Below are 27,399 nucleotides of genomic sequence, written 5' to 3'. Positions count from 1 at the left end.
TGGGAAACGTAGTCCGTGGGTCTTCCTCTTTCTCTTTCTTCCGCTAATGGCTGCCTCCAGGAAGGTAATGCGCGTACGCCTGGCTTCTAACACAGGGCGAGACTATAAACTTTGTAGGTTAAAGAGATCCGGGGCCGTTCACAGCTCAGGTTCCCCCTTTGCTGTCAGACCCAGAGTTCATATTTTGTGCAAAGTTGTCCGCAGAGAAGCCGATTGTTTGCCAGTCACATGTTGTTGCACATGACTCTTAGCTCTGAGACTTATTTTTTTTTTTTTTTTACACTCCCTTCAGCGCCTCTTCCTCTTTTTCCCTTCCACCGTCTCTAGCTAGCAGAGCTTTTGCATTTCCATGAACGGAACAAATAACTCTCTCTTGATTTGACAGGTGATGACTGAGTGGAGTTCATTGCTTTCTAGATTCCAATGCTAACCAAAAAGGAAATATCAGAGTAATTATAGAGGTTAAGGTAAGTTGCTGTTCTTCTCTTAATAGAAGACAAACAATTGTAGATAATTGACACCGTTGTCCTGTTTTCTCAATCTCTATGCTCATCTGCCCTTCAAACTCCAGTGTTTGGACAGAGGGAACGGAAATCGGGAAAAGTGTAAGCACAGGGACAATTTCATTCAGTTCAAGGTCCATTTTTTTAGGTGGAGTGGGATGTTAATTGTGGCAAAACATAAATGTTATATCACTGATAACGCTAATATTTATAATAATTTAATAATTTGTTAGTCTCTAAGGTGCCACAAGTACTCCTTTTCTTTTTGCAAATACAGGCTAACACGGCTGCTACTCTGAAACGCTAATATAATGCATGGATCACCCTAGCAATGCAATCCATTAGGGGATAATTATGGGAAAACTGAAGCACAGTGAGATTTTAGTGACTTGCCTCAGGTCATATAAGAATCTTTGGCAGAGCCAGGAAGAAAACCTAAGAGCTTGTCAGCATGGGGGTTTTGACCAAAATAGTTCCCCATGTGGACACACTTACTTACTTCAGAATAAGACTGGGTGGTGGTTTTGGGTTTTTTTTTTTTTGTTGTTTTTCTGATTTAGCTTTATCCACTTTGGAAGTAAATTAAAGCTAAACTGGAAAAAGGCTTCTTATTCCAGAATAGAACATCCACATTGGGACCAATTCCACAATAACTTTTCATTTTAAATTCCCACCCTCCCTTATTCCAGAATAATTTCCCTAAAGCTATGTCTTCACTGACCAAAAAGGTGTGTGTTTTCCTGCATTAGCTATCCTGCTGTAAAATCCTAGTGGAGACGAGTCACTTCAGTGTTACTGCAAAATCGACTAGGTCAGATCAACCCTGGGTGAGGAGTACAGTGCTGACCTTGGCTAGCTTCCTCATGATAAACACTATGGTGTCTTCACTTAGGATTTTACAGAGCGATCACTCTCTCTGGGTTTTTTTTATCTTACTCTAAAGAAAATCACTTTTTGTGTCGGTGAAGACCAAGCCTGAATCTCCCAAGTATCATTCCTGCTCTGTGGATCAATCCCACGACAATACATTTCCATACAGATTTGGTGATACTCCAGTCACATTTGTTGATCTAGAGTTCTTGGAAATAAATTTAAAGGAAAAAACCCTGTCATGTTCCTTTTTTTTTATTATTTTTAGATACATTTGAAGTACCAGCTTCTCGTCATTGTTTAACCTCCCTTCCAAGACCACCTGATCAGCAACATGGCTTTTCTTGGGAACACCTCACAACTCTTTTTGGTGTTCATTTCACTGGTGCTTATGCTGCCTGTTGTTGAAGCCCTGGACACTGGAGACGCAATTGCTCTCTTGCTAGGCGTAGTTCTAACTATCATTGGATTCTGTGCCTGTCTAGGCTTGTATGCAAGGAAAAGAAATGGACAGCTATGACTTTTTAAAGAGATGACCCGGTCAAGCATAATCCTAAACTCTGCTTGTTACAACTTTAGGGTTTAAAACTGAGCCTCAGTTCCTGACAACTTTCAAAACCATGGAGCACAATCCTGCAAACCCTTCTTGCTATGCCATCCTTGGTAATAAAAATTATTACTGGTAGAAAGGGTTTACAGGATCTGTCTCCATGACAGTAAGAAAATGATGATTTCATATTCCTTGGGATGAGGGGTTGCATTAAAGTAAAGATGGAAACAAGCTATTTGAAGGAAAAATTGCCCAGATTCATTCACAGTGAAAGTTCATATACTGAATGTAACGTTTCTACAATTCAATTTCAGGGGCTAGTCAGCAGGAAGGCAGCCATAAACCTCCTAGTCAGGGTAATAAAGATTTGGAAATATTGACGCACTCTTAATATGATAACTAAAGAACAGCCTACTTAGACTTCTGTGTGAGTGCAGATGTTCTTTCTAGTTAAAGTTAATCCCCCCCCCTGAAACAGCTCACTTCTGCTGTAATCAGGCTGAGACATGGGCAAAATAGACAAATGTGCAAAACCTTTTCTTCTGTATTTTTATCGTAGAATGTGCCTCTTCTGTAGCTTGGATACCTCTAACAAATTAGAATCAAATTTAATCAATAGCTATGCTTAAGGATTAGACCATGATTTTTCTTTAAAATGTGTATGATACATATGAGAATATATGTAATTAAATCGACCACTCAAACAAGGAAAAGATTTCTGAAGAAAAGATTGAAATGACCAAATATTTTGTGAATATATTTGTTGGTTCATGTACATTTGTTTTAGTTTTCTTTGAGATGCTCACATTTTGGGGGTTTGTTTTGCAACAGTGAAAACTTGCATATATTCAGTGACTGTCTTTTAATTCTGAACAATAGGGTATTAGAACCAGCTGCTTATGTAACTTTTCCCCATGTGATCAATAAACTCAGTACGCTCTTTGATGACATCTAAGTGCCAGTGAACAAGCCCCCTGGACATTCTTGAATGTGCACTGCTCAACACTTGAGTTTACACCCCCTTTCGCTACTCACCAAGGCCTAAATTCTGAACACAGTTGTCCACCTGATCTCTGTGCAAAACCGGAGCTGAAGCTTGTGCCAAAAAACAAAACTAAACCTGTGGTTAGAATCATACTGCAAAGCTAGAGTGTGTTTCTGTAAGCTTCAGGCATTCGCCACATGCTCAGCCAGCTCCTCTGGTATGTTTTGACTTTGATATGCTTTGTGCTGCTTGGCTGGAGGGCTCTGCTGAGAGAGCAACGTAGTTGGCCCTGCCAGACTGATAATGGTGAGGTAGGATCTCTTATGCCACACCCACCCTCTGCTGCCACCAGAGGGGACATCCTTATAGCACACTGATTGTAGTCATGGATTTGGCCCCAAATGTCTGTTAGCAGCTGGCATCTGGCTGCCCTAACTTGACAAAGGGGGTGTAGGCCTGCACAAAGCAGCAGAATGAAAAGTGCAAAGATGAGCTTTATACCATCTGTAACCTCAGCGCACGCACACTGCATGTTTAGGAAGCTCAGAGCAACGGTGCTAGTGTTTATGGGAAGCAGTAGAAAAGGCTAAAACAGAGATGCAAAGTTGTGCTTTTTACTACCTTTCTCTCCTCCCTGCCGCCACCCCTCCTTCCCCTTCTCCCAGTGTCTCTATCAGAGTGGGAGCATAGACAGGGATAAAATGTTCACAAGCCTCACTTGACAACCACAAATAATCAGGCAGGTCATATTTTGACACTTTGGAGTTGTAGGACTTCCAAATGCCATTTGTAAGTGCTTTGACCCTTATTTCCCTCTTCTAAGGAAAACAGACAAGAGAGGAGAAAATGTAATTGTTAAAGCCATGGACTTGTAAATTTTACTTTCTTCCCTTCTAACTGGGCTTCCAGGTACCATACAGGGCTGACATCACAGGAACAAATACAGCTGCTCCCATTAACATCTGACTCTAGGGAGAGATCCCCTTTGATTCCATGATTCCCCAGCTCAAGTGCTGTACGGCAATGCAGCTCACAAGGTTGTTCTATTGACATGCAGGTGTTTCTCTAGCTTCCCTAACATGAACCCCCCCCCAGCCGCGTTTCTACAAGTCTATTTCTGCACACGAGAGAGGTAACATAATGATCTAGGGCCCAAGAGAGGGGAACAAAGTGCTTAAAGCAGCTGCCACCCTCCCGGGCTTGCAGTGTGGGGCCCCTGCCTAGCAGTGATGGATGTCCCGAACATGGCTAGACAGTAGAGCGGATGCTACCACTTCAAACGAGCAAATTTCATTGCAGCTAGCTTTTCCCAAACCCCTCCATCATCACTTTAGCAGAAAATCTCTGATAGCTGGTTCTTACAAAGGAGTTTCACACAATTATGCCATAGCTTTTCCCTGTAGAGCAGCACAACCACCACACAATTCGTGTCATGCTATGGGATACCTCGAGTTTTATTCTTTTGCCTGTAGTGGTATGCGCCTAGCTAAAGGACGTTCACTGCATAATGGTGTGTTTACTGGGTTATAATGGAAATTAATTATTGCTCGAGAATTAATTTGTTAATGGTTTGACTAAGAGCACATCATGGCTGATCTTCCTGTTTTTCCTCAATTTTTAATAAACTCTTTCAAATAGATTCTACTGTTAATTTGATTATTCAATTCTTACAAGCGGGCAGGGGGGAGGATGAGAGAGAAGTGACTGAAAACTGTTTAAATAGATGATTCAGCTCTTGCAAGAAGGGAAAAGGGAGATGAAAAAAATAATCTGATTTAAACAGTTCAAATAAAGGTTTTTTTCCCACATTTTAGTTGATTCAGGGCATCTAGGTAAATATATTTTAGGTTTACTTGTCATAGTTCATGTTTGTCTTTGTCCTATTGCCAAGATACATCAATAATATTGCATTTCATTGTCCACTACCAACATCGAAGCAATTTAAATCCCCTTAAAGGCATGATCCTATTCCTTTGAAGTCAACAACGAAACTCCTGTTAAGTTCGGTGGGCCCTTAATTGGCCGTTGGTTCCTGAGAGACTCGAGTCATTTTTATAAACTCTCAATTTCCAGGATTGTAATGAATGGCTTTCTTAGTACAAAAAAACCCCAAAACCCAGCAGGTAATGGCAGCTTTTCTGATCAGATACCCAAGTAAAAAAGACTATTATACTATTTCCAAAGGAAATTATACAGTAATGTTTTATAAATATTATGAGATGTTTTCATAAAGCAATACAAAACAGGTTCTTGTATGTCAGCATTCCACGGTGAAAACTGTGGTCTAGTTATTTAAATACATTTTTTGACCTCAGTTCAGTGTATGGGGGCTGTTCCCTTTCTGCACACAACAAGTATCATTAGTATTTGTTTCTGTAGTGGAGAGCAAAAACAAACTGCAGGCTTGCAACACCCACCTCTTAGTACACACAATCTACCCCCTAATTAATGTAGAAAGGTTAGCAGCCAGGAGCTACCAGCTTCCAGCAGGTATTTTCAATCTGCCTTAGCAATAGTATCACTCAAGATCAGTAACTCCACCGACCTTTAACAATCTGCATGAAGCCCACCCTGCAGCTGGACAAGACAGAAAGGCCTTCACTCCTAAGGAACGTTGCTGGGGCAATAGCTTCCAGTGCTACATAAGAGCTAAGTATTATTATTACTCTATGCTTTACAGGAGCCCTTGAATATTGGATGCAAATCCTTCAGCTCACTTGCTTAGCACACTTGCCTCCCCTGAGGTGATAAAATGGACTAAGCCACTGCTGGAGCCTTTTGCCCACTCAGATAAGCATTGCTGCAACTGCTTCAACACTTACAATAATGCTTTGGACAACACTTTCTATATGAGAATCCTGTCCTGAGCATTAATGAATAAAGCCTCACAATGCCCTTTTACAGATGGGGAAACTGAGGTACAAAGCAAGACTTGGCATAGTGGTTCACAGGAAGTATGCGGCACAGGTTGTAATGCTGGCAAAGGTCGCTGGAGCAAAGAACGCTTTGGCCACGCCACCTCTTGTTTGTAGCCCGCACCCAACATGCTGCATCCCAAGGAGCGCTCACAGGGTACTATCCCTCTGCTAGCCTAGGGACTCATGCCTTTACTATTACTATTAATGTAATTACTATTACATTACAAGTAATGGTAATGGGGCTCCCAATTCCTACTGGTTCCCTGCATAGTGTTGTTTACCTGGGCTTTGTGGGAGGGAGGTGGGCTGACTTCACTGTTGATTTACAACAAGACAAAGCATGACTAAATAGAAGAACCATAATAAGTCTATTACTATGGTACAAGTGGTAATTATTACACTACAATACTAACAGTTCTATTCACATCATAACTGACAAAGGGTTTTTGGGTGGTGGAGGGAGAGCTTGGGTCTGATTCCCCTCTCTGTTACACAAGTAAATTAGGAGTAACTCCACTAATCAATTGGAGCTGTGGGTTGTTCAGCACTCCTGAAGATCAGGCCACTGATTTTAGAATCCAATTTGGCAAAGCAACTAGAGACGGATTTTTAATGGCATTTAGTCCCATTCAGAATAATAACTAAATTCCAATAAAGATTCAGGTAGGTGCCTACTGGGATTTTCAACAGCACCGGGTATTTAAGGCCCATTGAAATAAATCTTTAAATTCTTTAGAAGACAATTTTTTGAGACTCAAATATTTATTGTGGCAAGAACACTTAAACTGTTAGCATATATTGACAAGGGTGCATTTATGAAAAAAACGTAAGCAGCCTTTAGTTATTTAGGCCTCTTGACATGCATTGAAAAGTGATTAAAATAGACTGCTTAGAGTGCAACTTTCTCAAAGTGCAAGCTAGGGAGAGTACCACAATTCAGTGACATCTCCTGAGTCTGCACTCAGCTTCCAGGAGAGGGAGAAGTAGAAACCATCATAATCAAGGATGAAGTTACCTGGCCCAACACCCACCATCAGAACAAACCAGGCCCCTGCAGCTTTCAGGGGATCTGGGATGGTTGGGGTGGGAGCTTGGGTTCCCAACTAGGTTTTCTAGCCTTTCAGCTACAAGGGTGGGATTGGGAAAAATAATGGTAGCTCTCCAAAATGCCATTTATTTATGGCATAAAAATGAGCTATAATTCCCAAGAGACTGTGCAGCCCACAGACCCAACTTTAGCCTTAAGCCAAACTAGAGCTGAAAGAAATTTTCATAGAGAAATGTGCTTTCATCAAAATATGTCTGTTTTAGGTTCACAAACATTCTGTGAAATTAGAACAACTTTAAATAATTTCTGAACTCAATGACATTTCCCCCAAACTTTCTTTAGAATTAGGATGGTTGTGAAAATTATGCAGCAAATGCTTGTGCTCACTTTTCATACTTCTAACTGAGTTGTTCGTGATTGGTCATAAGTCACATGGTATGAGTTCTTGTTCTCGGATTGGCTGAGCCTCCGCAGGTGATCTGAAGGGTTAGTAGAAGTCATTTTGACTAACGTTCTCAGAAAGCATGGCTGAACTTAATTCACTCTCTCTGAATGTAAGTGGCAAGGAACAATTATGCTGTTCTGTAGTATAGTGTTGTGGAAAGGTCATTCACAGGCAACCTCCAAAAACCATCAAGGATTTGAGGAGATCAGTGATCTTGAGAAGACTGTAGAGGGTCAAGCACATCTACCAAAGATGCAAGGGGGGGAATAGCAGGCCATTTGCCCTTCCTGACAAGAAGAAATTGCCAGGTCAGGGTGATGGGAATTAGTAAGCTTTTCCACTGCACATGTATAGTAGTCAATTTTCAATCATTCCTAACTTAATTAACTAACAGTGTTAAGTGCTGATCAGAGACCTATAGTGGTTGCTGTTAGAATACCACATAGTAACATTATACTTATGGGAGAAACTGTGAATCTCAGATATCTTTGTATAATAACAATTGGCAAATAGTGACTTTTTAATTACAATTTGACTGTAGTCAATGAGGACTATGGTCCTGCTCAAGAAGCCAACTGAGGTCAATGGGAGGCTTTCTGCCTATATAAATGAGCACTAGATCAGGCTATGTTTCCCTGTCAAATTTTAGGTGTCACAAGTTCAATGCTTTTTGATTTATCTAAAAAAAGTGGAAATAATTGTATGAAACACAAAATGTGTGGGGTGGGAGTGGTGGCTGGGTTTGAGAGGAGTGGCAGAAAGGTGGTATCATTTCCACAGGACTCAGACTTGGCTCAAGGGATTTTCTTAAACTCTCCACCCACAAAAATTCACTGCTGGGAGATCAAACCTGGACAATGTAACAGCAAACTCAGATGCATACACAGCAAGTCAGTTTACTCGTACCTTTATGGAGAATCAGCCTGTATTAATGGTGAACAAATCGGATCACAGTGAAAGTCTGTAGGAAAGCTGGCAGCAAAAGCTGTGAATCTATTCAGTCATCATGTAAGACTATGGGGAAACCAGATGTGCTCGCATTCTCCCACTGAGTCTAGTCAGCCTCAGTCCCTGTGTCATTAAACTGTTATGGAAAAGGAAACAAATACAGCATACAGAGAGTAATCCTTTTTTTTAGGCTGGGATTTTGAAGGGGCTTATGGGGGCTGGGGGCTTAACTCCCAGTGAAATTCAATGCTTCAGTTTAAACCCTGAAATGCTAATATCTCATTCCTGACAAAATCAATTTTTTGAAAATAATAAAGGTTGCCAGTCTTGTCCTGCATCCAGAACTCCTACTGATAGCAGTGGAATGATCAAGGGCAGAATATGGCCCTTCACATGTGCCAGCTGAATCTTCTATTTTTAAAATCTCAGGGCCAGATCCCCAGGCAGTATAAACCATTATAGCCTCACTAAAATGGCAGTTATGCTGCTTTACATGAGCTGAAGATCTGACCCTCAGCCTTTAAATTCATTCTGGACAGCAATCGCACGAGGTCTGATTCTGATTTTATGCTGGTGTGTAACACCATTGACTTCAGTAGAATTACTCCTGATTTGCACTGCTGTGAGATTGGAGTTGGCTCTTAAAAGAGCTACTGCCATTTCTCTCTTATTTCTAATATGACCTACATTTTTACACATATTAGAAAAAATATTTCCCCTCACATATGCACACATTTCAGAACCTGTATATTCAGTTTCAATCTAAATGTTTCCCCACTTCCCAGGATTTATCATCCGGGAAGGTAGAAATAATCAGAGAAGCCCAGTATCAAAAACATCTCACTAATGTCTATTGTAAGTTGACCCAGAAATATACACAGATACATGGGTACTGCATATAGATGTACATTACATACTCAAGCTCCTTTTCTGGATTATATTTACTATACTCTCAATAACAAGCTAATTTTATTTCAGAGCTTTTCCACATCACTTTCCTTCACTCAGTCTACCTGACATTCTCTTCATTAAATCTGCAAAGCTTTTTTTATGAGCTTTCTTCTTTTTTCTTCCAGCTCAGATGTAATTTAATGAACTCCCAGTAACAAATAATCATGTGCACTTCATTCCAGATGGATGAACAAATATGTTATTTAAGTAGTGGATTATAAACGTATTGTACACAGAATCAGTACCTCACAGATTCCAAGGGCAGAAGGGACTATTATGATCACCTAATCTGAGCACTTGCAAAACACAGGCCACAGAACGTCCCCCAAAAAATTCCTAGAGCATATATTTTAGAAAAACATCCAATCTTGATTTTAAAATTATCAGTGAAGGAGAATCCACCACAATCCTTGGTAAGTTGTTCCAATGGTTAATTACCCCCACTGTTCAAAATTTACACCTTATTGCCTGCTTGAATTGTCTAGCTTCAACTTCCAGCCATTTGTCTGCTAGATTGAAGAGCCCATTACCAAATATTTGTTCCCCATGCAAGAATTTATAGACCTTAATCAAGTGACCCCCTAAACCTTCTTTGTTAAGAGAATGGATTGAACTCTTTAAGTCCATCACTATAAGGCATGTTTTCTAATCCTTTAATCATTCTTTTGGCTCTTCTCTGAACCCTCTCCAATTTATCAACATCCTTCTTGAACTGTGGGCACCATTGCTGGACACAGTATCCCAACAGCGGTTGCACCAGAGCCAAACACAAAGGTCAAATAACCTCTCTACTTTTACTCAAGATTCCTCTGTGTATATATCACAGGATCACATTAGCTCTTTTGGCCACAGCATCTCACTGGGAGCTCATGTGCAGCTGATTATCCACCATGATACCCAAATGTTTTTCAGAGACACTGCCTCCCAAGATAAAGAGTTTCTTCTGTCATCAATTTCCCAGGGATTTATGTGCTTAAATCCCATTAGATTTTATGGGAATTAACCATTAAGTCCCCTGTGCATCCAGGGGAGTACTGACCCTCCGAGTAGACTAAAAGTCTAGAATACCAGGAAAGCGTGATCACCTTATGCACATCACCTTGTTAAATTAATAGTATATTTCAAGATGAAATCCTAGGAATTTGAAATTGTCTGGTTGTGGCAGAGTTGTCAAAATGCTGCCTTAATGTATTATGTATTCAATTTTTAATAATAATAATAATAATAGTAAATAATTAATGTAATTAATAAGTTGTCAAATAACAGGCTCAATCATAATGTATTAATCAAGAATTATTAATAGAAAATCAATACATCACTATACAGAAAAGATTTTATATGTTACCAAACCAATCTGGTATAGTGATCCCACCGCTCGATCCACTCCCAACTAACTCCAAGAAACTTTCTACCTTATATACTATGTTCAAGATAAAAACTATTCCTTTTCCATAACTGATCTACCCAGGAGTTCCTTTTATGATATGTCATATTTCATAATCAATAAGCTAAAGACAACTGCAACCAAGTCATTATTTCAGAAAACATCCAGTCACAACAAGCAATTCCTATTGAGCTAAAAACCCCTTTCAATAACTCATTATCTCATAATTCACAGAACACATCTGTAATAACAAGTATTCCTTATCAATCACAAATGGTCTTTTCTTGGTTTCCTGGACTTTTGGTCATATTTTCTAAAAGTCAGTGGGGTCAGAGCAAGAGATTACACACCTTCCATCATTGATTTAATACATTCTACCATTTGGTCACACTCTAAGGTTCACCCTTAATACAGAGCTCTTTTCGATTTATAGGTATGGTGCATCAACACTTTGGTTCATTCACAAAAGGGTTCTAGGAACTTTCTGTACAAAGCATGATGGGAGTTTAATATCCACTAACAAATGTATTATTCTGCCAACCAAGCCTTAAGGGTTTAAGACAATAAGAATTGCTTGATCAAATGTTGTGTATGATTTAGCACACAAGATAGGTTCTTGGATTTGATGGCATAGGATAGGTACAGTATGAGTGGGAATACACACGAGCTCTGTTATGGGCAGTAGTAGTGAAGCCCTTTGTATACGGAGAACTCTATATACAGTTGTTGAAGGGCTGGGGTTTTGCTTTTTATTTTCTAGTGATGTAAAACCATTTTCTGTTTTTCTCTTTGTAACAAGCATACTCCGAATTCTCAAGAATTAAGCCTTGAGGAAGAAAATTTAACTGAAAGATTATTTTTCATTGTGATTGGTTGATCCGTGCCAACTGCTTTCAGTAACTGCTTATGGTCTTATTACCAGAACAAGTAAATGTACAGGTTACGTGAGAGTCAGAAATTTCTATAAGGTTTTATTAGTACATATGTTTCTGTAAATTCCCATAATATGTGTGTATGTAGAATATTTTCTCTGGATCATGGTAATAAAGAAAGCTCTAAACTAGAGCTTGGTGCAGTCACTGAGAAAATTCTCACACCACCTGCCAGTACAAACATTTCACTTTCCCCACTATGATTATGGGACAGACACCCAAAAAAAAGCCATTCCCAAGAAACTGTACAATTGAGTTCTATTCACATGAAACCATTCATTAATGTCAAATCAAAGTCTACTGTACTTTTACTTTCCTTTTCTTCATTTCAGCTTGTTGAAAGCAATTGCTGTAATCACAAACCCTCCTTTCATGCTTTCCAGCATTGTTCTAGTTCATAAGCCTTAAAGAGTGACTTGGCATGTAGGTTTTTTCATTAAAGAGAATGTTGGCATTTTTTTAATCACACACTGATTTTAATGTACTTTACTGTATTCAGTTGTTAGGAGCCATGTTTGAATATACATATGGCCCTGTTTCAGCAAAGCACTTAAGCATATCCTTAAGTACAACATTAAGGATGAACTCCTGGCCAAAGTGAAGTCAATAGCAAAATTCCCATTGACGTCAATAGGGCCAGGATTTCACTGTAATATGAAGCAGTCATAAATCTGAAAATGCCATCATTAAGGTAGCCTGTATAATGTTTACTTTGCCCCATTATAGCTCTTGAAGGCCTCCAGCCACACTTGCTAAATCAGTCCACATAGGAGCTAGACTCTGGCACTGCGTCCCTGCCAAATTTCTGGTTCCTATCACTTCCTGCAGATGTGCAAATGTTGTTAAAAAAAATCAGAAAAAAAATAGCAGAAAGTTTGCATATTTTTCACTCTCTGTATTTGAAAAAGGTCTGAACCATTTTATCTGATACTTCCTGGTGGGGGGGGGAGGGAGAAATCCCTCTTGCACTGAGAACAAATGTTCCACATTTTAGCCAAAACAATAAAGATTTGAGAAAGTAATAAGAAAAGGAAAAGGAAAATTTAGAATGAAAATGCTTGGGCAAACCTAACTATATGCAAAGATACATACTTCACCATAATGCAAATATATATGTGTGGGCAAGGGGGTATAAAATGATTAAATATTCTCTGATACCTCAGGTTTACAAAGCATGACACAATGACGCATTACATAATAGGGTATGTTTTACTGGGAGATTGCTACAAGTTGTGGATGTGCTGTGAGGAATCAGCATGTTTAATCATCTGATGAATGTATTTATGGCCAGACACATGTTCCAAAATGTCTGAAACTGTATTATTAAGATTATCACTAATTATTAGTATATAGATCCCATTTTTACATTTCATTTTTTAAGTTACTGAATGTGTCCCAGAGACGAAATATATTTAAGAATAGTGAAAATGTGCAAACAGAAATTTTCTTTTTCTTGATCCCTCCTTGTACACTAGAACCATCCCAAAGAGTCCCTCTTCCTGTCACTCAATGTGCCCGTGCCAAGTCAAATTCTACTTTCAGTTACACCACTGCTTGGCACCTTCTGCAGTTGTGTGCACTTGGGTAAAGTTAGTACTGTCAACCCCAAGAGTTTACAAGTCCCCCCCAAAAAAACATGAGATTGACAAAAAAATATATAATATTTGTGTTCAAAACCACTTGAGATTCTTTATATTGGCCTTATGGTTTCTGAGCCTTTAAGCCTCACATCGTCCAGATTTTCTTTGCAACCATGAGGGCTAGAACCTTGCCCAGTTTCCACCCAAAAAAATTAAGTTTCTTGCAATATCACAACATCCCAGGTGCTGGGACTTTAAGAAAAAGACCAAATATTGTGAGAGTTGTGATAAAATCACAAGAGTGGCCAACAATGAAAGTCATGGTAAAATACTACCATCTCTGGTGAATTGAGTATTCTTATTTGGTAGCATTTTACCTCCATTTTACACTCACTTTTTACTGTGTGTGTGTATGTATGGTACTAGAGACTCAGCTGTAATTTTGTATGTCTACACTTCAACTGGGCTATGTGATTACAGCCCATGTAGACATACCCAAGGTAGCTGTGACAGAGCCAGCTCATTAAAAATCAGCGTAGCCATGGTGATGCAGGCAGTTGCATGGGATAGATGCCCCAGTATGCGCCCAGGGTCCTGGGAAGGAGTGTACTAAGGATGCTATCCCACATTGCTGTGGCTATACTGCCATTTTTAATGAGTTAGCTTGATAAAATCTAGGTATGCCTATACGTGGGTATGCCTTGGGTATGCCTACACGTGCTACAGTCGCTCCTCCGGATTGCAGTGCAGACATACCCAATGCCGTTGGAGTTACCTCAGGATAAGCCACTGTAACTGAGGATACATCTACACTGAATAAGAGGCTGTAATTGCAGCACGTCGGCATACCCAAGCTAGCTTTAATCTAGATAGCTTGTGAAGCCATGGCACGACAGGCTTCAGCATGGACTGCACAAGCCTGTCCAGGACCCTGGGAATGGATTGAAGGCCGTGCTGTCACAGCTTTACTCATATTGGTACCCAAGCTAGCTAGATCAAAGCTCACTCAGGTATGTCTCCATATGCTGCAATTGCACCTAAGACTGCAGTGTAGATAGTAGAGTATGTAGGTTTTATAATACAGAAGTATTTAGCTAGACACCACCAGAAACCTGCCATATTGCTCCTGAGTACCAAAGAAAGAATATGGCTCAATCTTTATTTACCAGTTTGTCGTTTAAAATATCAGATCTCAGACTGGGCATTTTGAGCCTGATCTAGTGCCCACTGCTGCCAATGGAAGGATTTCCATTGATTACATTGGGCATGGAAACAGGCCCTAATCTGGCACTTGGTTAATCACCATTAAATTACGTAGCTCTAGCTAAATTTATGCTTATACTAGTCCAATTAAGCAGCAGTTATTGCCATTCACTATCATTAGGCTAGATTAGTTTCCTGAGTGAGGACCTAGTAAAACAGTTATCCCTTTATACCATGTCCAAATGAAATAGAAGATGCTGTACTATCATATTACATTGCTGTGGTCTTCTTGGAGCTGTGTGGATACAGTTCCTGATGTGCCATCTCAGCACTTCTCCGATGGCTCCACCAGCTTCTGCAGAATTTAATCTAACAGATGTCTAGCCCTCAGCCAAAGGGATTCTCTTGTTTTCTGCATTCCCAGCAAGCATAGTAACATCTAAAATTGTCTCTCCTTGGTTTGTGCTCTAAATCATCACATTTCACTCTTCATTCTGTTTGCAGAATATTAAACTATAGCTCCATGTGCCAGACCCCCCAAGTCTGGGACAGCAGGAAAGGCAGGCCTTTAACATGCAAGTGGTTTGTGACATGTCTAGAGCAGTGCAAAAGAGTGTCCAGGAGAATTCCCCACTATGTAGATCCTAAAACCTAAAGCCACAACATAGGGGATACAGCTGGTACTGGAGCCCAACATCCACATGCTGCCAACAAAGCTGTGGGGCTTGATTCTTCATCACCCTGGATCTTGTGTGGTCGTTTACTCCTGTGCAAACTGAGTGCCAGATCAGAGTGGTGTCCTTCTACTCCTACATTGCATTCCCCCTGCAAAGGTGTCAATAACAGCAGAAGGTAATGGGCAATTGGGTCTGTAGTGTTCTTAACATCCTGAAAACATCAGACAAACTGCCAGGGAACTCAGTTTTATCTAACACCTGGATCTGAACCACTGGCACCACTGAGAGTCAGGGTTTCTAACATGAAGTTTACACCTCCAAGCCTTTGCCATGAGTGGAGCCTGAAAGCCCTACCAATGCGGTGGGTGACAGTCTTCTCCTGGTCAATTGCCTTCTCTGGATACAGAAAATACTATTGCTAAATAGTCCTTTTCTCCAGTGACCTACAGTCCCTTCCCTTCCTTCTCTGCTGATATCCTGACCCTCTCCTATTCCCTGCCACCTCTCACCAGGGTTGTGTGGAAGGCAGTAGACCTAGGATATATTCCCCCTTGCAGTGATGATGTATGTGGGCGCAGAAGAAGCCAAGCACCACAACAATCCTTTGGAGCAGGGAGTACTCCCTTCCTAATTCCCCCCAGTGAGTAAATTGCTCAAAAAGAGATGGGGCCACCACCCCCCTCCCCCTGCCCCAGTTTGCCAGGTGCACTCACCAGGAGAAACACTCAGCCCCTATCCCGGTACACACTAGGAAGCTCCAGGATAGATTGAAGTGTAACATCTCCTCTGTGTGTGGTGTAGCTATGTGTTGCCCCAGACATAGGACTGTTTAGCCTCCAGTTTTTAAACAAAGCTCTTTCTTCATATAGTTAACTAGTGTCCACTGGGCCTATAGTGGTGTCACACTTTTGTCTGCTAGAAGTCAGCCTGTTCGTGTCTCACAACTATTTCTAGGTTCCTTTTTTAAAACCTGTTTTTGTTTCAGATTTGTCACCCCACTACTCACTGTCAACGGGGTTTCACTGGCATCTGAGCTAGTAACAAATGAAGCACCATTGAATGCTAGTGACTGGCACCCTGTAAGGCCATGACACTGAAGAGTGTACCAGCTGCTCTGTGCTTCATCAGTGGCTGGCTTACTTCCAGCTTTGACTTCCCATTTAGCAAGGTAAGCCCAGTGTACTTAATAGTCTCTGAGTAAGCATTTAATTGAAAACTCAATGTTACATGTGGCCTAAACAAAAAAGCTGTCAAACATAATAGTCAAGAAGGGGTGAGGTGGGCAGACGGAACACAAAACAACCAATTGCACTGTTCAAAAATGAAAATCTACTGGCTTTTTGTTGACCGTCTGTTTCTACAGTTAATAATTTAGGCCTTTAAAACCACAGGGACATATCCTCAGCTGATGTAAACTAGCGCAGAGCTGTTGAAATCAACGGTGCTGTTACCTTGATTGGCACTGGCTGGCATAGTATGTAAGTGAAAGAAGATGGGGTGAAATTCTGCCCCACACTCACTCATTCCTGTGCTGTGAAAAGACCAAAGCACAGCAGACCCACTGTGAGGGTGAGAAGGAATGGGAATGTGGACAGATCAGTGGAGATGTGTGGGCATGGCCAGTGTGTCTGACAGGGTTTGTCTAGCAGCATTGTAAACCTTGGGCTGTGGGACCTGGGCTTGCAGACTCTGTGTTTTCAAACCTGTGTTTGAGCACCCATACTGCATGGTAAACCTGGGTTTACAATTGCTGGACCCAGGTCTCACAGGCACATTAACGTGTCCATACTGCACAATGCAGACTGTCTGAATCAGGTCTGTGGCTTGAGCTGCATCCACACTGCAAAATGATAGGGCTTGGACCGGAATCTCAGCAGACTTGGGCTCTGACCCATTCTCCTAGCAGGGTTCTAGGACGTGGGTGATTACCAACTCAAGTTAGAATGATGGAAGCAGCCAGGGCTTGGGCTCAGACCTGAATCAGAGCCAGGATAAGTGTGCAGTGTAGACATACCCTGAGCCATGCATCAGTCCTGTGGGAGTGATGTCATTGGCTGCAGTCACTACAGCCTAGTATCTGCAATGTAACTATGGGGAAGCTCCAAGCCCAGTCTCTTGCCTACTTCCAGCCACCATTTTTTCACATCACCTATGAGACAGACTTTAGGCATGTGTGATGACTATCACCCCTGGGGATCCGGTAATGAACTCAGACCTGTGTTTTGTACAAGTTCTTTTATCTGTATCTATACAGGTTATGGTGCTGCACCCATGATGGTATACACACATTCCTGTATGACACAGAGAACAAAGCTAACCAGCGAATCAAGTATATTTATAGCACTCGAAAACCATGTTCTAATGAAGCTTGTACTAAAATATGTATCAGTAATTGGATTCATTAAACTTTAGAAGAAAACAAATGAAATAAATGAGTCACTCCTGCTATAAGTCTATTTTTAGTATGCATATGTGTGTTTCAGTGCCTCTCCGTTACTGAGTATGATACTGTGAAGAGTTTCTAGGGCTGGGGCAATTTTATTTTTCTGGGGGGAGGAGGAAATGGTGGGGCGAGGTTTTCCTGAGCCTCCTAGTCCTCCCACTACATCTTTAATTACGAATGCCTTAAATAGACTTCCAGACTGAGGGGACTAGATGCAGCATGAATGCTATTCTGAAGTTAGGTTCACTTGAGGATGATGTGAGGGTCTTCCTTCTTCCCAGGAGAGAGGTACCAATCAACATCCCTACAAGGTTAGGCACTCGAGACCTCAGTGCAGATCCTACTGCAGAGCAAGCTGGGAATTTTCCATCAGAAAGATTTCCCAACAGAAAATGCCATTTTTTTCAAAAATCGATTTTCCTTGGGGAAATTTCAGTTTTGCTGAAAAATGTCAACTGGACGTTGGGAAACATCAAAATGATGGCTCCCCAGCTCAGGGCTTGGAAGGCTCTTGTCAATTTCACTGGTGTGATATTTTTAACTTAATCTTCTAATAATTTAATGAGGTAGGCTCCAAAAGCCATATGCAGGCATCTGCCTGACCTTAAAAAGTACAGCGCACTCAACAACTCACACTGCGGTTGTTTTTCTGACATTTTGCCCTAATTTAGGATGATTTTTTGTTTTAAATGTGACATTTTTATGGGAGTGGGATTTCCACTTTCCAACTAGCTCTATCCTACTGTTTTGCAGCATGTTGAGCCATCACTATGCATTGACCATGTTACCTAAAGATAAAGGTTGGAAAAAGATTTGCAAAAATGGGAGCCTACAGTTAGGCTCCTACAGCCATGTTTAAATATATAGGCATCTCCCTCAAAAGTGCTGAGCACCCAACAGCTCCCATTGAGCTTAATATGAATTGTTGAGTGCTCAGTACTTTTGAATCAGGCAGGTGCCTGAATGTGGATGTGGGAGTCTACCTCATTGAATTATTAGCAACGTAAATACAAATATTATATCATTTTAAAAACCTTTACACATCTAATTGATCAGGAATCCAAAGTGGCCACTACTACAGAAATGTTGCAAAATTTGGCTTTTTTTTAAGTGTTGTTATTATTCACTTCAGGCCAGATCCTCAGCTGGTACAAATGTCCATTGCTCTGCTGACTTTAGTGGAGTTACACCAATGTGAAGATCTGGATGGCTGTATCTTTTAAAGACATGAATTTTGAATTATCACTCCAATGTGGCTTTGAAATCATTAGCAAGAGTAACTTTTCAATAAATCACAAGTGAGTTACAGACATTGTGGGCTGTTGAATTTTAAAGTGTCTATGTTGTATATAGACACAAGAAAATAAATATTTTGTTGAAAATAACAAGCCTTGTACTATGTGTGATACTCTGACCTTTCTGCATTTATGCATAACTAAGAGTACGTTGTAAGTTAAAATCAGGGCTTACTCTGTATGAACAGGAAGTAAGCTACAATGAGTTCTCCCTTAAATGTTTTATCTCAATGAAAAAAAAAGTTGCCAAGGCAGTTCTTAAACATTTTAAAGAAACTCATTAAATATTCTTGAGGATTTGATCCTATATTTATTTTTTAAAAACCTATTCATATCATGCAATTGCAATAAATATGTATATACATTTCCCTAGTGGACATGCATGTAAAGAAAGTAAAGGATTCTATAGGTAAGAATAACTTATGCTCCTGAAGTGGAGTACAGTAAGAGATTTTTAGAAAATAGCACAGGATCCAGTTGTGTGTTGCATGTAAAATGTTTGCAAAATAGCATCCCTTTCTGAAGCTTCTACTTCAGATATGTCTGAGACATATGCCTGGAGAGAGACACACTCTTTGAAGTATGTCAGACTGCAGCAGAGCCTTGCCTAGGCGTTTCAGCTTAGCTTACAATACACAAAGGCTGAAAACAGAGATTTGATGCCAGAATTTAGCCCACTGTTTAAAAAGTGTCCTTGTATTTCAGCAATCTCTCCCTTGCACATTGGGGCCACCTCACTGTCTGACCATTTGGCCTTGTCCACCTGTCATTTGTATTTGGATAAGTTCATCACTATTAGTCCCTCATGCTCCAAAACAGGTCTTTCATTGTAGAGACGATGCACATACACACCGACACCACAGGTTTTTTCCTTACACACCTCATGCATTCACCTTGATTTACAACTTCCCTGCCTTCTGCTGCTTGCATAGTTTTAGGATAGAACTGGTAAATTTTACTACACACAAGCAAAAAGTATGGCAAATACAATATAGTACAAGCAGTGTGGAGTGAAATTCATCCCTGTAGCAAGGCACAACACAAGGCCATGGCACTGCTAAGAGCTTACAAATACCAATCAAATACAATAGGGGTGAAATTCACCCCTGTGCAGAGAGCCCATGCAGTTCTATGTATCACATTAGGCCTGATTAAATCTTATTTCTACGTTTTAAACTGGGGCTTGAGTGGTACACTGAGTTTATTCTGGCCTTCTGCGCAAAGATAAAATTTCTCTTGAAATAATTCAATGAGTGGTTTGAAAAGGATATACTTTTGATAACAGCCTATCACAGTCACATAAGCAGTCACCTTGTGCTGGCCCTCTACACTGAGCTGGGTTTCACCCTTGCGGAGCATCTGTGCTATTCTGAAGAAACCCCACAAAATTGCTCTACAAACTGCATTATGGAGAATAAACAGACATTGCAAACATCCAGTTTTCAGGAAGATTAGCCAACACCTCAGTTATCCATATAAGCAAGAGAATGGTGGAATGAAGATTCTGCTGTTTGTGAATTGATAATTTATAGCCATTGAACTGAAATCCTGATCCCAGTGAAGTAACTGGGAGTTTTGCTATTGATTTCAATAGGGCCAGGATTTAACACCCACATTTTGATCCTTTGGCTCCATCTGTCATCTTTAGCAGGGTCTGTCTTCAGTACTGCCTCAGTTTCCACTTCTTCCCATTTAATGAGACTTCACATTGCAGATGGGATTTTTCCCAGTAACTCTCCTCTTTTCAGAAATCTGGTTTATTAACATTAAGCTCAAAACAACGTACCTTCCACTCAGCCTTCCTAACTGCCTCAGACCTTTGATATTGGGTTCTTAGTTCGGTCCCTAGCTGGTTCCTGCTCCTTGCAGACTTCTCTCCCAGGCCTTCCACCTAAGAGCTCTGGAGAGTTACTCAGCCTAGGTCTCCTCCTTAGCCCTTTCCTGACTTTCTTCCCACTTTTTGATGGACCACTCACTTCCAAATCTGCTCTTCTTAGAGTCTTCCCAGGACTGCCCTTATCTCCCAGCCAGCCAGGTTCCTAGTCACATGATCCAGGTACTTTGGTCCCTCTACTAAGGAAGCAGCCTAACCCCTTAAAAAGTCAGCTCACCTTGTGACAAAACATATTCCTCCAAGCATTGATGTTTGGATTCTGAAATTACACATGTGCACTAAGTAGTGTTAATTTGCATTAGACCATCTTTTTTTTATATATTTTCTTTTTGTGTGAACACATTACCAAATTGCTTCTATGAATAAATCCTACCTGTGCGCATATTATAACAATTATATTCAACAATGAGTTATACATCAGCCGACCTGCTTCCTAATCAGAATGTTGAAGATACAGCTGATATGCAATTACCAAAAGTACATCATTTTCAAGCTATTCAAGGAATTCTTCCAGTGTATTTGATCAGTCTATTGCCAGATCATAGCAGGCATTTATTTGTCTTTAAAGTTTCTTTAACCGTAAGTATAAGAAAAAAGTATTGTTTAACAATACGCTTGGGAACGTGTACTTGGATACAGAAAATTAGCTAAGGTGACTATGGAGTAACAATTGTACACCTTGAAGTGATATAACTTTAATAACCTTTTTAATCACCCACAGAGTCAATTATTGAAGGTTAAAATTAACCCCGTGTGCAGTGCACACACATGGTCTCTGCATAAATTGAGTATCAAAGTCCTCAAAATGGGACCGAAGTTGCACATTAGCTTTGTGCGGGCTCTCTTCACAAAGATGAATTTCATCTGAAGTGAATAATACACATTAAGGAGTGGGTTTTTTGTTTTGTTTTTGCTTTAAATAACCACACTTTTCAGTTCCTGCAGTCCCTTTGGGCCAGATAGTATTCCCACTGAAGTTAATGAATTTTGCCATTGAATTCAAGGTCACTTTAAAAGTGAAACAAATCCCAAACAATTCTGACAGCAGATTAACAAAAAGGGCTGCAATCTACTAATGATGTCAAGATAACTGTATTCTGAAAGGCCTGAGCTACAAATAATGAGCTCAACCCTACAAATCCATCCTAGAAAGAGTTCCCTTTGACTTGAACAGAAGTTCATCTCGCGGAAGACTTGCAGGATCAAAATTTCCCCACCAACAATGAGCTGTTCCATAACAGTCTTGAAATAAACTAAATTATTTTTGGTAGTTGTTTTTTTCCCCCCATGCTTCGCTCTTGTATAATCTTGTATAAAATTAAATATGCCAGAGGGCAAAGGGACACGCTCTACGAGGTTTAATCCAAAATCCTCATGTTTTTCTAGTTTTAAGTTGCGATTGATATCCAGCCAGTAGAGTGGATTGTACACCGCACAGGGAGAATGGGAATAAGGTATTGCAATAGCCTTTGGTCAGCAATGCCATCTCATAGCACTTGCATTTCATTCCAGCGGTTCCCGGCTGGGACATCATCAGAACCTCACCAAATGCAAAAAGAAAAGGAGGACTTGTGGCACCTTAGAGACTAACAAATTTATTAGAGCATAAGCTTTGCAGAGCCTTATAGCTCTGTGGTCAGTTTAATATTTCCATAGGCACTGACACGCACACACTGCTGTTTGGATGCTCTGGGGACATGTTGCTGCCCCTCCTAGACATTTGGGGGCCGGGGGCCTGTCGCCTCCCCATGACCCTGTGCTGTTGTCACCGTCAGGGGCAGTTCTGCAACTTTTTCAGGGGAATCCTCAAAACTTGCTCCACGACAAGCAGACCTACAGTGAGGTGAGGGGGGGGGGGGTATTTCCCAATCACCCCTCTGCATCCCTTCCAGCGACTGCCCTCGGCTTGGGGCCCCTCGACCCCTGCGAAAGAGCGAACCAACTGGGGACGGTGGGAGAGCCGGAGGCCTGGGCCTCACCCCCGGCAGCAGCCGCAGCGAACGACAGACCGCGGCCCCCCGCAGGGGCTGCCCCTGTCCCCGCCGGCAGCCGGCGGGCTCCTTCCCCGGCCCCGATCGGGGCGGGGCGGGGCGGGGCCCGTGCGAAGGCACGAGCGCGGAGCTGGGCAGCCCTGATGCCCCGCCCCCTGGCTGGCCCCGGCTCGCCGCTCAGTCCGGCGCGGCAGCCGCCCAGGGCAAGGGGCAGCGGCCTTGGGCTCGGGCGGGCGGCGCTGCCGGGAGAGACGCTGCCGCTGCCGCTGCCGCTGCGACAGGGGAGGACGAGGCTGGGCGCTGAAGGAGGCGCGGCGAGCATGCGCCGCCGGAGCCACTGACTCGGTTCCCGGTGCAGGTCCCAAGGCAAAAAAAAAAAACAAAAAAAACCCCAAACCTGCCCCCCCCAGCAATGTATAGCCAGCCGACGCCGTAGCGTGTGTGGCTCTCCAGCACCAACAGGTAGGAGGAGAGGGGCTGGAGGGGCGGCGTTGGGGGGGGGGGCGCCGTGCTGGTGCAGCTGCTGGTTTTGGGGGGAGGGGGAGTGATCTGCCTCCCCCAGGGTTTTTCTTCATTCTCCTTCTTCTTCTTCTATGATTTTTCAACTCCGCGGCATCATGGCAGTGCCCACAGACAATGCATCTTCAGCTGGGCGGGCTCGGGGCAAACGGGGCTGCAAAGCACCGGCAGCACCCAAGGCGCCCTGGCCACCCAGAAGCGAGTCCCCCCGCCCCGGGCATCGCTGGGCATGTGTGTGCATGTCCATCCAGCCGTGTGCAGGGCAGAGGGGAGAAGGAGGGGGAATCGGGGTGGGGGGGGGGGTTCATGGGTTTAAAACGTTGCCGTGATCCGATCAGCCTCTGTTTACACAGCAGTAATCAGGCGCTTTGTGGATGGTAAGAATGGAAGGATTCTAGTGGAATTCGGTGTGAATCTCCTTTGTACACCCGAGGTGGCATAGGAAGCACTTCGTGTGAATAGCGGAGGAGCCTGATCATACTTGCAGTGGCTCCTGTCCCTGGGCTTTGGAAAAGCAGCAGGCAATTTTTTTATTGAATTTCATTTTTTTTTCTTTTGCATGAAATGTATTCAGTTGCAATTCACCCGGAGAATTGGTGTAAATCGTGGAGTCCTAATTAACTAAAGGAAGATCTGTTCATTATACCTTTATTTAAGCACAGCCAAAGACAGCCATTTCAATGGAAGGGAATTATGTCTTGGGTGTATTTCCTTTCTCTCCTTCCCTCCCCCCCCCCCTTCAATGTTTACATTTACCAGGGTTTAATAATAATGTTGGGGCTTTAAAGATTTGTAATAATAAAAGGGGGAGAGGCAGAAGAAAGACGGGGGAACCTTTAAAGCACAGTGCCGTTGTCTGTCTAGCATCTGTGTTAATTTCAAACCTAAATGACAAAATCATGGTTTACAGGGGAAAAACAGTGAATAGCATTTTCTTTTACAATGTGCATGAGCTAACACTGTGATTAGTGTGCTTTGGTGACTTGGGTTAAAAAACATAAATTCTGCAGGGTTTCTTTGGGTATGATCCATACCAACACAGCAGCTGCCTCTAAAACATTGACAAATATGTAGATGTAAAATAAATGTAGGTAATGTGCAAATATAAGTGGTCTTTTAGGATTTTTTTTTTTAAGATGCCAATGATTATTTCCTGGAGTTATGAACTGGGGATCATTTTATTCATAAAGCCTTTGAGACATGAACTATAAAATTGTATATTCTACCAAATATAAGGTGTATACCAAATACGATATGTTTGATCAGTTCAGGGGCTATAAATACACCAAATCTATGAAATTACAAATAAGCCCAAATGTTATACAATACAAATGTTATACAATGCAGGTCATATAAAAAATGCCTCATGGTATATAAAAACAAATAGTACACAAATTTACAACTTCATTTGGGTCCCCATAAATTAGCATCTATGTTAGCACTTTCTCACATCATTACTTGTTAACTTAAGAACTGATAGCTCATTTTTTTTTTCAGATATTTTGATGACATGACAAGTCAGAAAGAAGAAAAGAGGATGTACTGTATGACTAGACACAAGATCTGTTCTGTTTGTGGATTACGTTTGCAGTAAGATGTATGGATCTATTTTTCCCTTGTTCTTATATATAGATCATAAGACTTGACTGAGGCAATATCCATATCATCCATCCATCTATGGCGAACTACAGCCATGCAGCTGACAACATTTTACAAAATCTCTCTCCTTTAACAGCCTTTCTGAAACTGACTTCACTGGGTTTCATAATAGGAGTCAGTGTGGTGGGTAACCTTTTGATCTCCATTTTGCTAGTCAAAGATAAGACCTTGCATAGAGCTCCTTACTACTTCCTGTTGGATCTTTGCTGCTCAGACATCCTCAGATCTGCTATTTGTTTCCCGTTTGTTTTCACCTCTGTAAAAAATGGCTCTACTTGGACGTATGGGACTCTTACTTGCAAAGTGATTGCGTTTTTGGGGGTTTTGTCCTGCTTCCACACTGCTTTCATGCTGTTCTGCATAAGTGTCACCAGGTACTTAGCTATTGCCCACCACCGGTTTTATACAAAAAGGCTGACCTTCTGGACTTGTTTGGCAGTTATCTGTATGGTGTGGACCCTTTCTGTAGCTATGGCTTTCCCCCCAGTTTTAGATGTGGGCACGTACTCATTCATTAGGGAGGAAGACCAATGCACATTTCAGCATCGTTCTTTCAGGGCCAATGATTCTTTGGGATTTATGCTTCTTCTTGCCCTTATACTCCTAGCCACACAGCTTGTCTACCTCAAGCTGATATTTTTCGTTCATGATCGCAGGAAAATGAAGCCAGTCCAGTTTGTTGCTGCAGTGAGCCAGAACTGGACTTTTCATGGCCCTGGAGCCAGTGGTCAAGCAGCAGCTAATTGGCTGGCTGGATTTGGAAGGGGTCCCACACCACCAACCTTGCTGGGAATCAGGCAAAATGCAAATACCACCGGCAGGAGAAGGCTACTGGTCTTAGATGAGTTCAAAATGGAAAAGCGAATCAGCAGAATGTTTTACATTATGACATTCCTCTTTCTGACCTTGTGGGGTCCCTATTTGGTAGCCTGTTACTGGAGAGTTTTTGCAAGAGGGCCTGTCGTACCAGGGGGATTTCTAACGGCCGCTGTCTGGATGAGTTTTGCCCAGGCTGGAATCAATCCTTTTGTCTGCATTTTCTCCAACAGGGAGCTGAGGCGCTGTTTCAGTACAACCCTTCTTTACTGCAGAAAATCCAGGTTACCAAGGGAACCTTACTGTGTTATATGAGGGAGCATCTGTAAATCTTTAGCCTTGTGAAACACTACCCTTTCTCTGCTAAGCAATTGTGGCCTGTAGCCATGTCTTGAGAAGAAAATCAAGAATGGGAAGTCAGCAGCTATAAGGATTTGGGAAACATTCTGCAGTCTTTGCAATAGCTCACCTATAATCCTATTTGAAACCCAAAAGTGTTCCTGCTGACCACTGGTGAAGGTTTGTAATTAAGAACAAAGGACTGAACCACTGCCCTGAATTTCTTTATGTGGTTGAAATCTAGATAAGGATTGCAGATGCTAAGTATCAGTGCTAAATGCTGTGTATATCACTACATAAAATAAGACCATCAAAACGATTAGCATTGGACATCTTAAGTTAAGTTGATATGAGGTTAATGTGTTGATAAAACTAATTTTAGACATCTGAAGACGTTTAAAACATTTCATACAATTACTGTTTTGCAAAGACTGAAAATTGGGGACTCATAAGTACCGTAATTAATTAAAGATGTGCCATGCATAATTGGATTATCACACTGACAAATCTGTTTGCCTTGTGAGTGAGTTTTGGGGAGCATTCCAAAGCAGTATTTTTGTTCAAATTAGACTTTACTCTTTTTTTCCAAATATATTACTCTTTCTAAATACCATTTCCTTAACAGTGAAACTACTAGCATTCAACTGTATTCTGTGATTTTTGCTGATTTGGTATAAAGTTTATTGGCATCTTATTTATGTTTTTTAAAAAGCTAGATATCAGTCTGTTAGGCAACGTTAGCCTAGGTAATACCCAGTCATAACTGAATGGTCATAATTATACAGAATAAACACATGTTGCCTTAAAGGGTTATCTAGTATCTTCCATTTTGTTTAGCAATGAAGCAAATAAGCAAGGAAAATTGAATCAGTAACTCTGGTCAGTCATTTGGGAGTGCATGAACGATCACATAATCCTCTCTTTCCATTTTACTGCTATGGTTCCCAAAATTGGTATGCACATCACTGGTATGATATATTTTTTCTAGGTGTGCTGCCCATTCTAGTTTGGCTCTGAGAAACACAGGCAGTTGATGTATGTTTATATTTTAAGACAGCTGTCATAGGGAGATCGCAGCCTTGGTATGATATCTTGCACAATTTGTGAAGCATTTATTCTACTGAAGGCACAGTCTTGTTTATACTTTCTGCACATTTTGGTGTATTGGTTGTTTTAAATTATTTAAGTTTTAACTTGTGGAAGCATATAATATGATTTCTAGTATTTTAGAAATACATTAGAGTCTGTGAGTCTTTCCTTCTTTAAGGTACAGATGTGTGGATTTCAATATAAAGTTGCATTTGCCAAAATTTACCCGTGTAGCCTGTTAATTTTCTTGGAATAAAATTTTACATTTTTTCCAGTTTTATACAGTTAACCTTTTTTATTTTGTCAAGTGAGCTAGCATGAGATTTGAGAATGTAGCCATTATGGATTATTATTCTTTGC

General features: G+C 41.3%; 2 protein-coding genes across 2 annotated transcripts; both read left to right on the top strand.

Annotated features, from left to right (window-relative positions):
- Positions 1–2,865, top strand: SMIM30 (small integral membrane protein 30). The gene is made up of 3 exons (XM_043495157.1): positions 1–64; positions 386–467; positions 1,642–2,865. Exon 3 carries the CDS (start codon positions 1,708–1,710, stop codon positions 1,891–1,893), a length of 186 nt encoding a protein of 61 aa, XP_043351092.1. The 5' UTR covers positions 1–64; positions 386–467; positions 1,642–1,707; the 3' UTR covers positions 1,894–2,865.
- Positions 14–27,313, top strand: GPR85 (G protein-coupled receptor 85). Its single transcript, XM_038369217.1, has 4 exons — positions 14–64; positions 386–467; positions 15,980–16,162; positions 24,634–27,313. The coding sequence occupies exon 4, from the start codon at positions 24,814–24,816 to the stop codon at positions 25,924–25,926; it is 1,113 nt and encodes a 370-aa protein (XP_038225145.1). The 5' UTR covers positions 14–64; positions 386–467; positions 15,980–16,162; positions 24,634–24,813; the 3' UTR covers positions 25,927–27,313.
- Positions 27,314–27,399: the final 86 nt, after the last annotated feature.

The sequence above is a fragment of the Dermochelys coriacea genome, chromosome 1, assembly GCF_009764565.3.
Source record: "Dermochelys coriacea isolate rDerCor1 chromosome 1, rDerCor1.pri.v4, whole genome shotgun sequence".
Taxonomy (NCBI): Eukaryota; Metazoa; Chordata; order Testudines; family Dermochelyidae; genus Dermochelys; species Dermochelys coriacea.
Note: the sequence above shows the minus strand (reverse complement) of the source record. Positions and strands in the feature narration are given on the sequence as shown.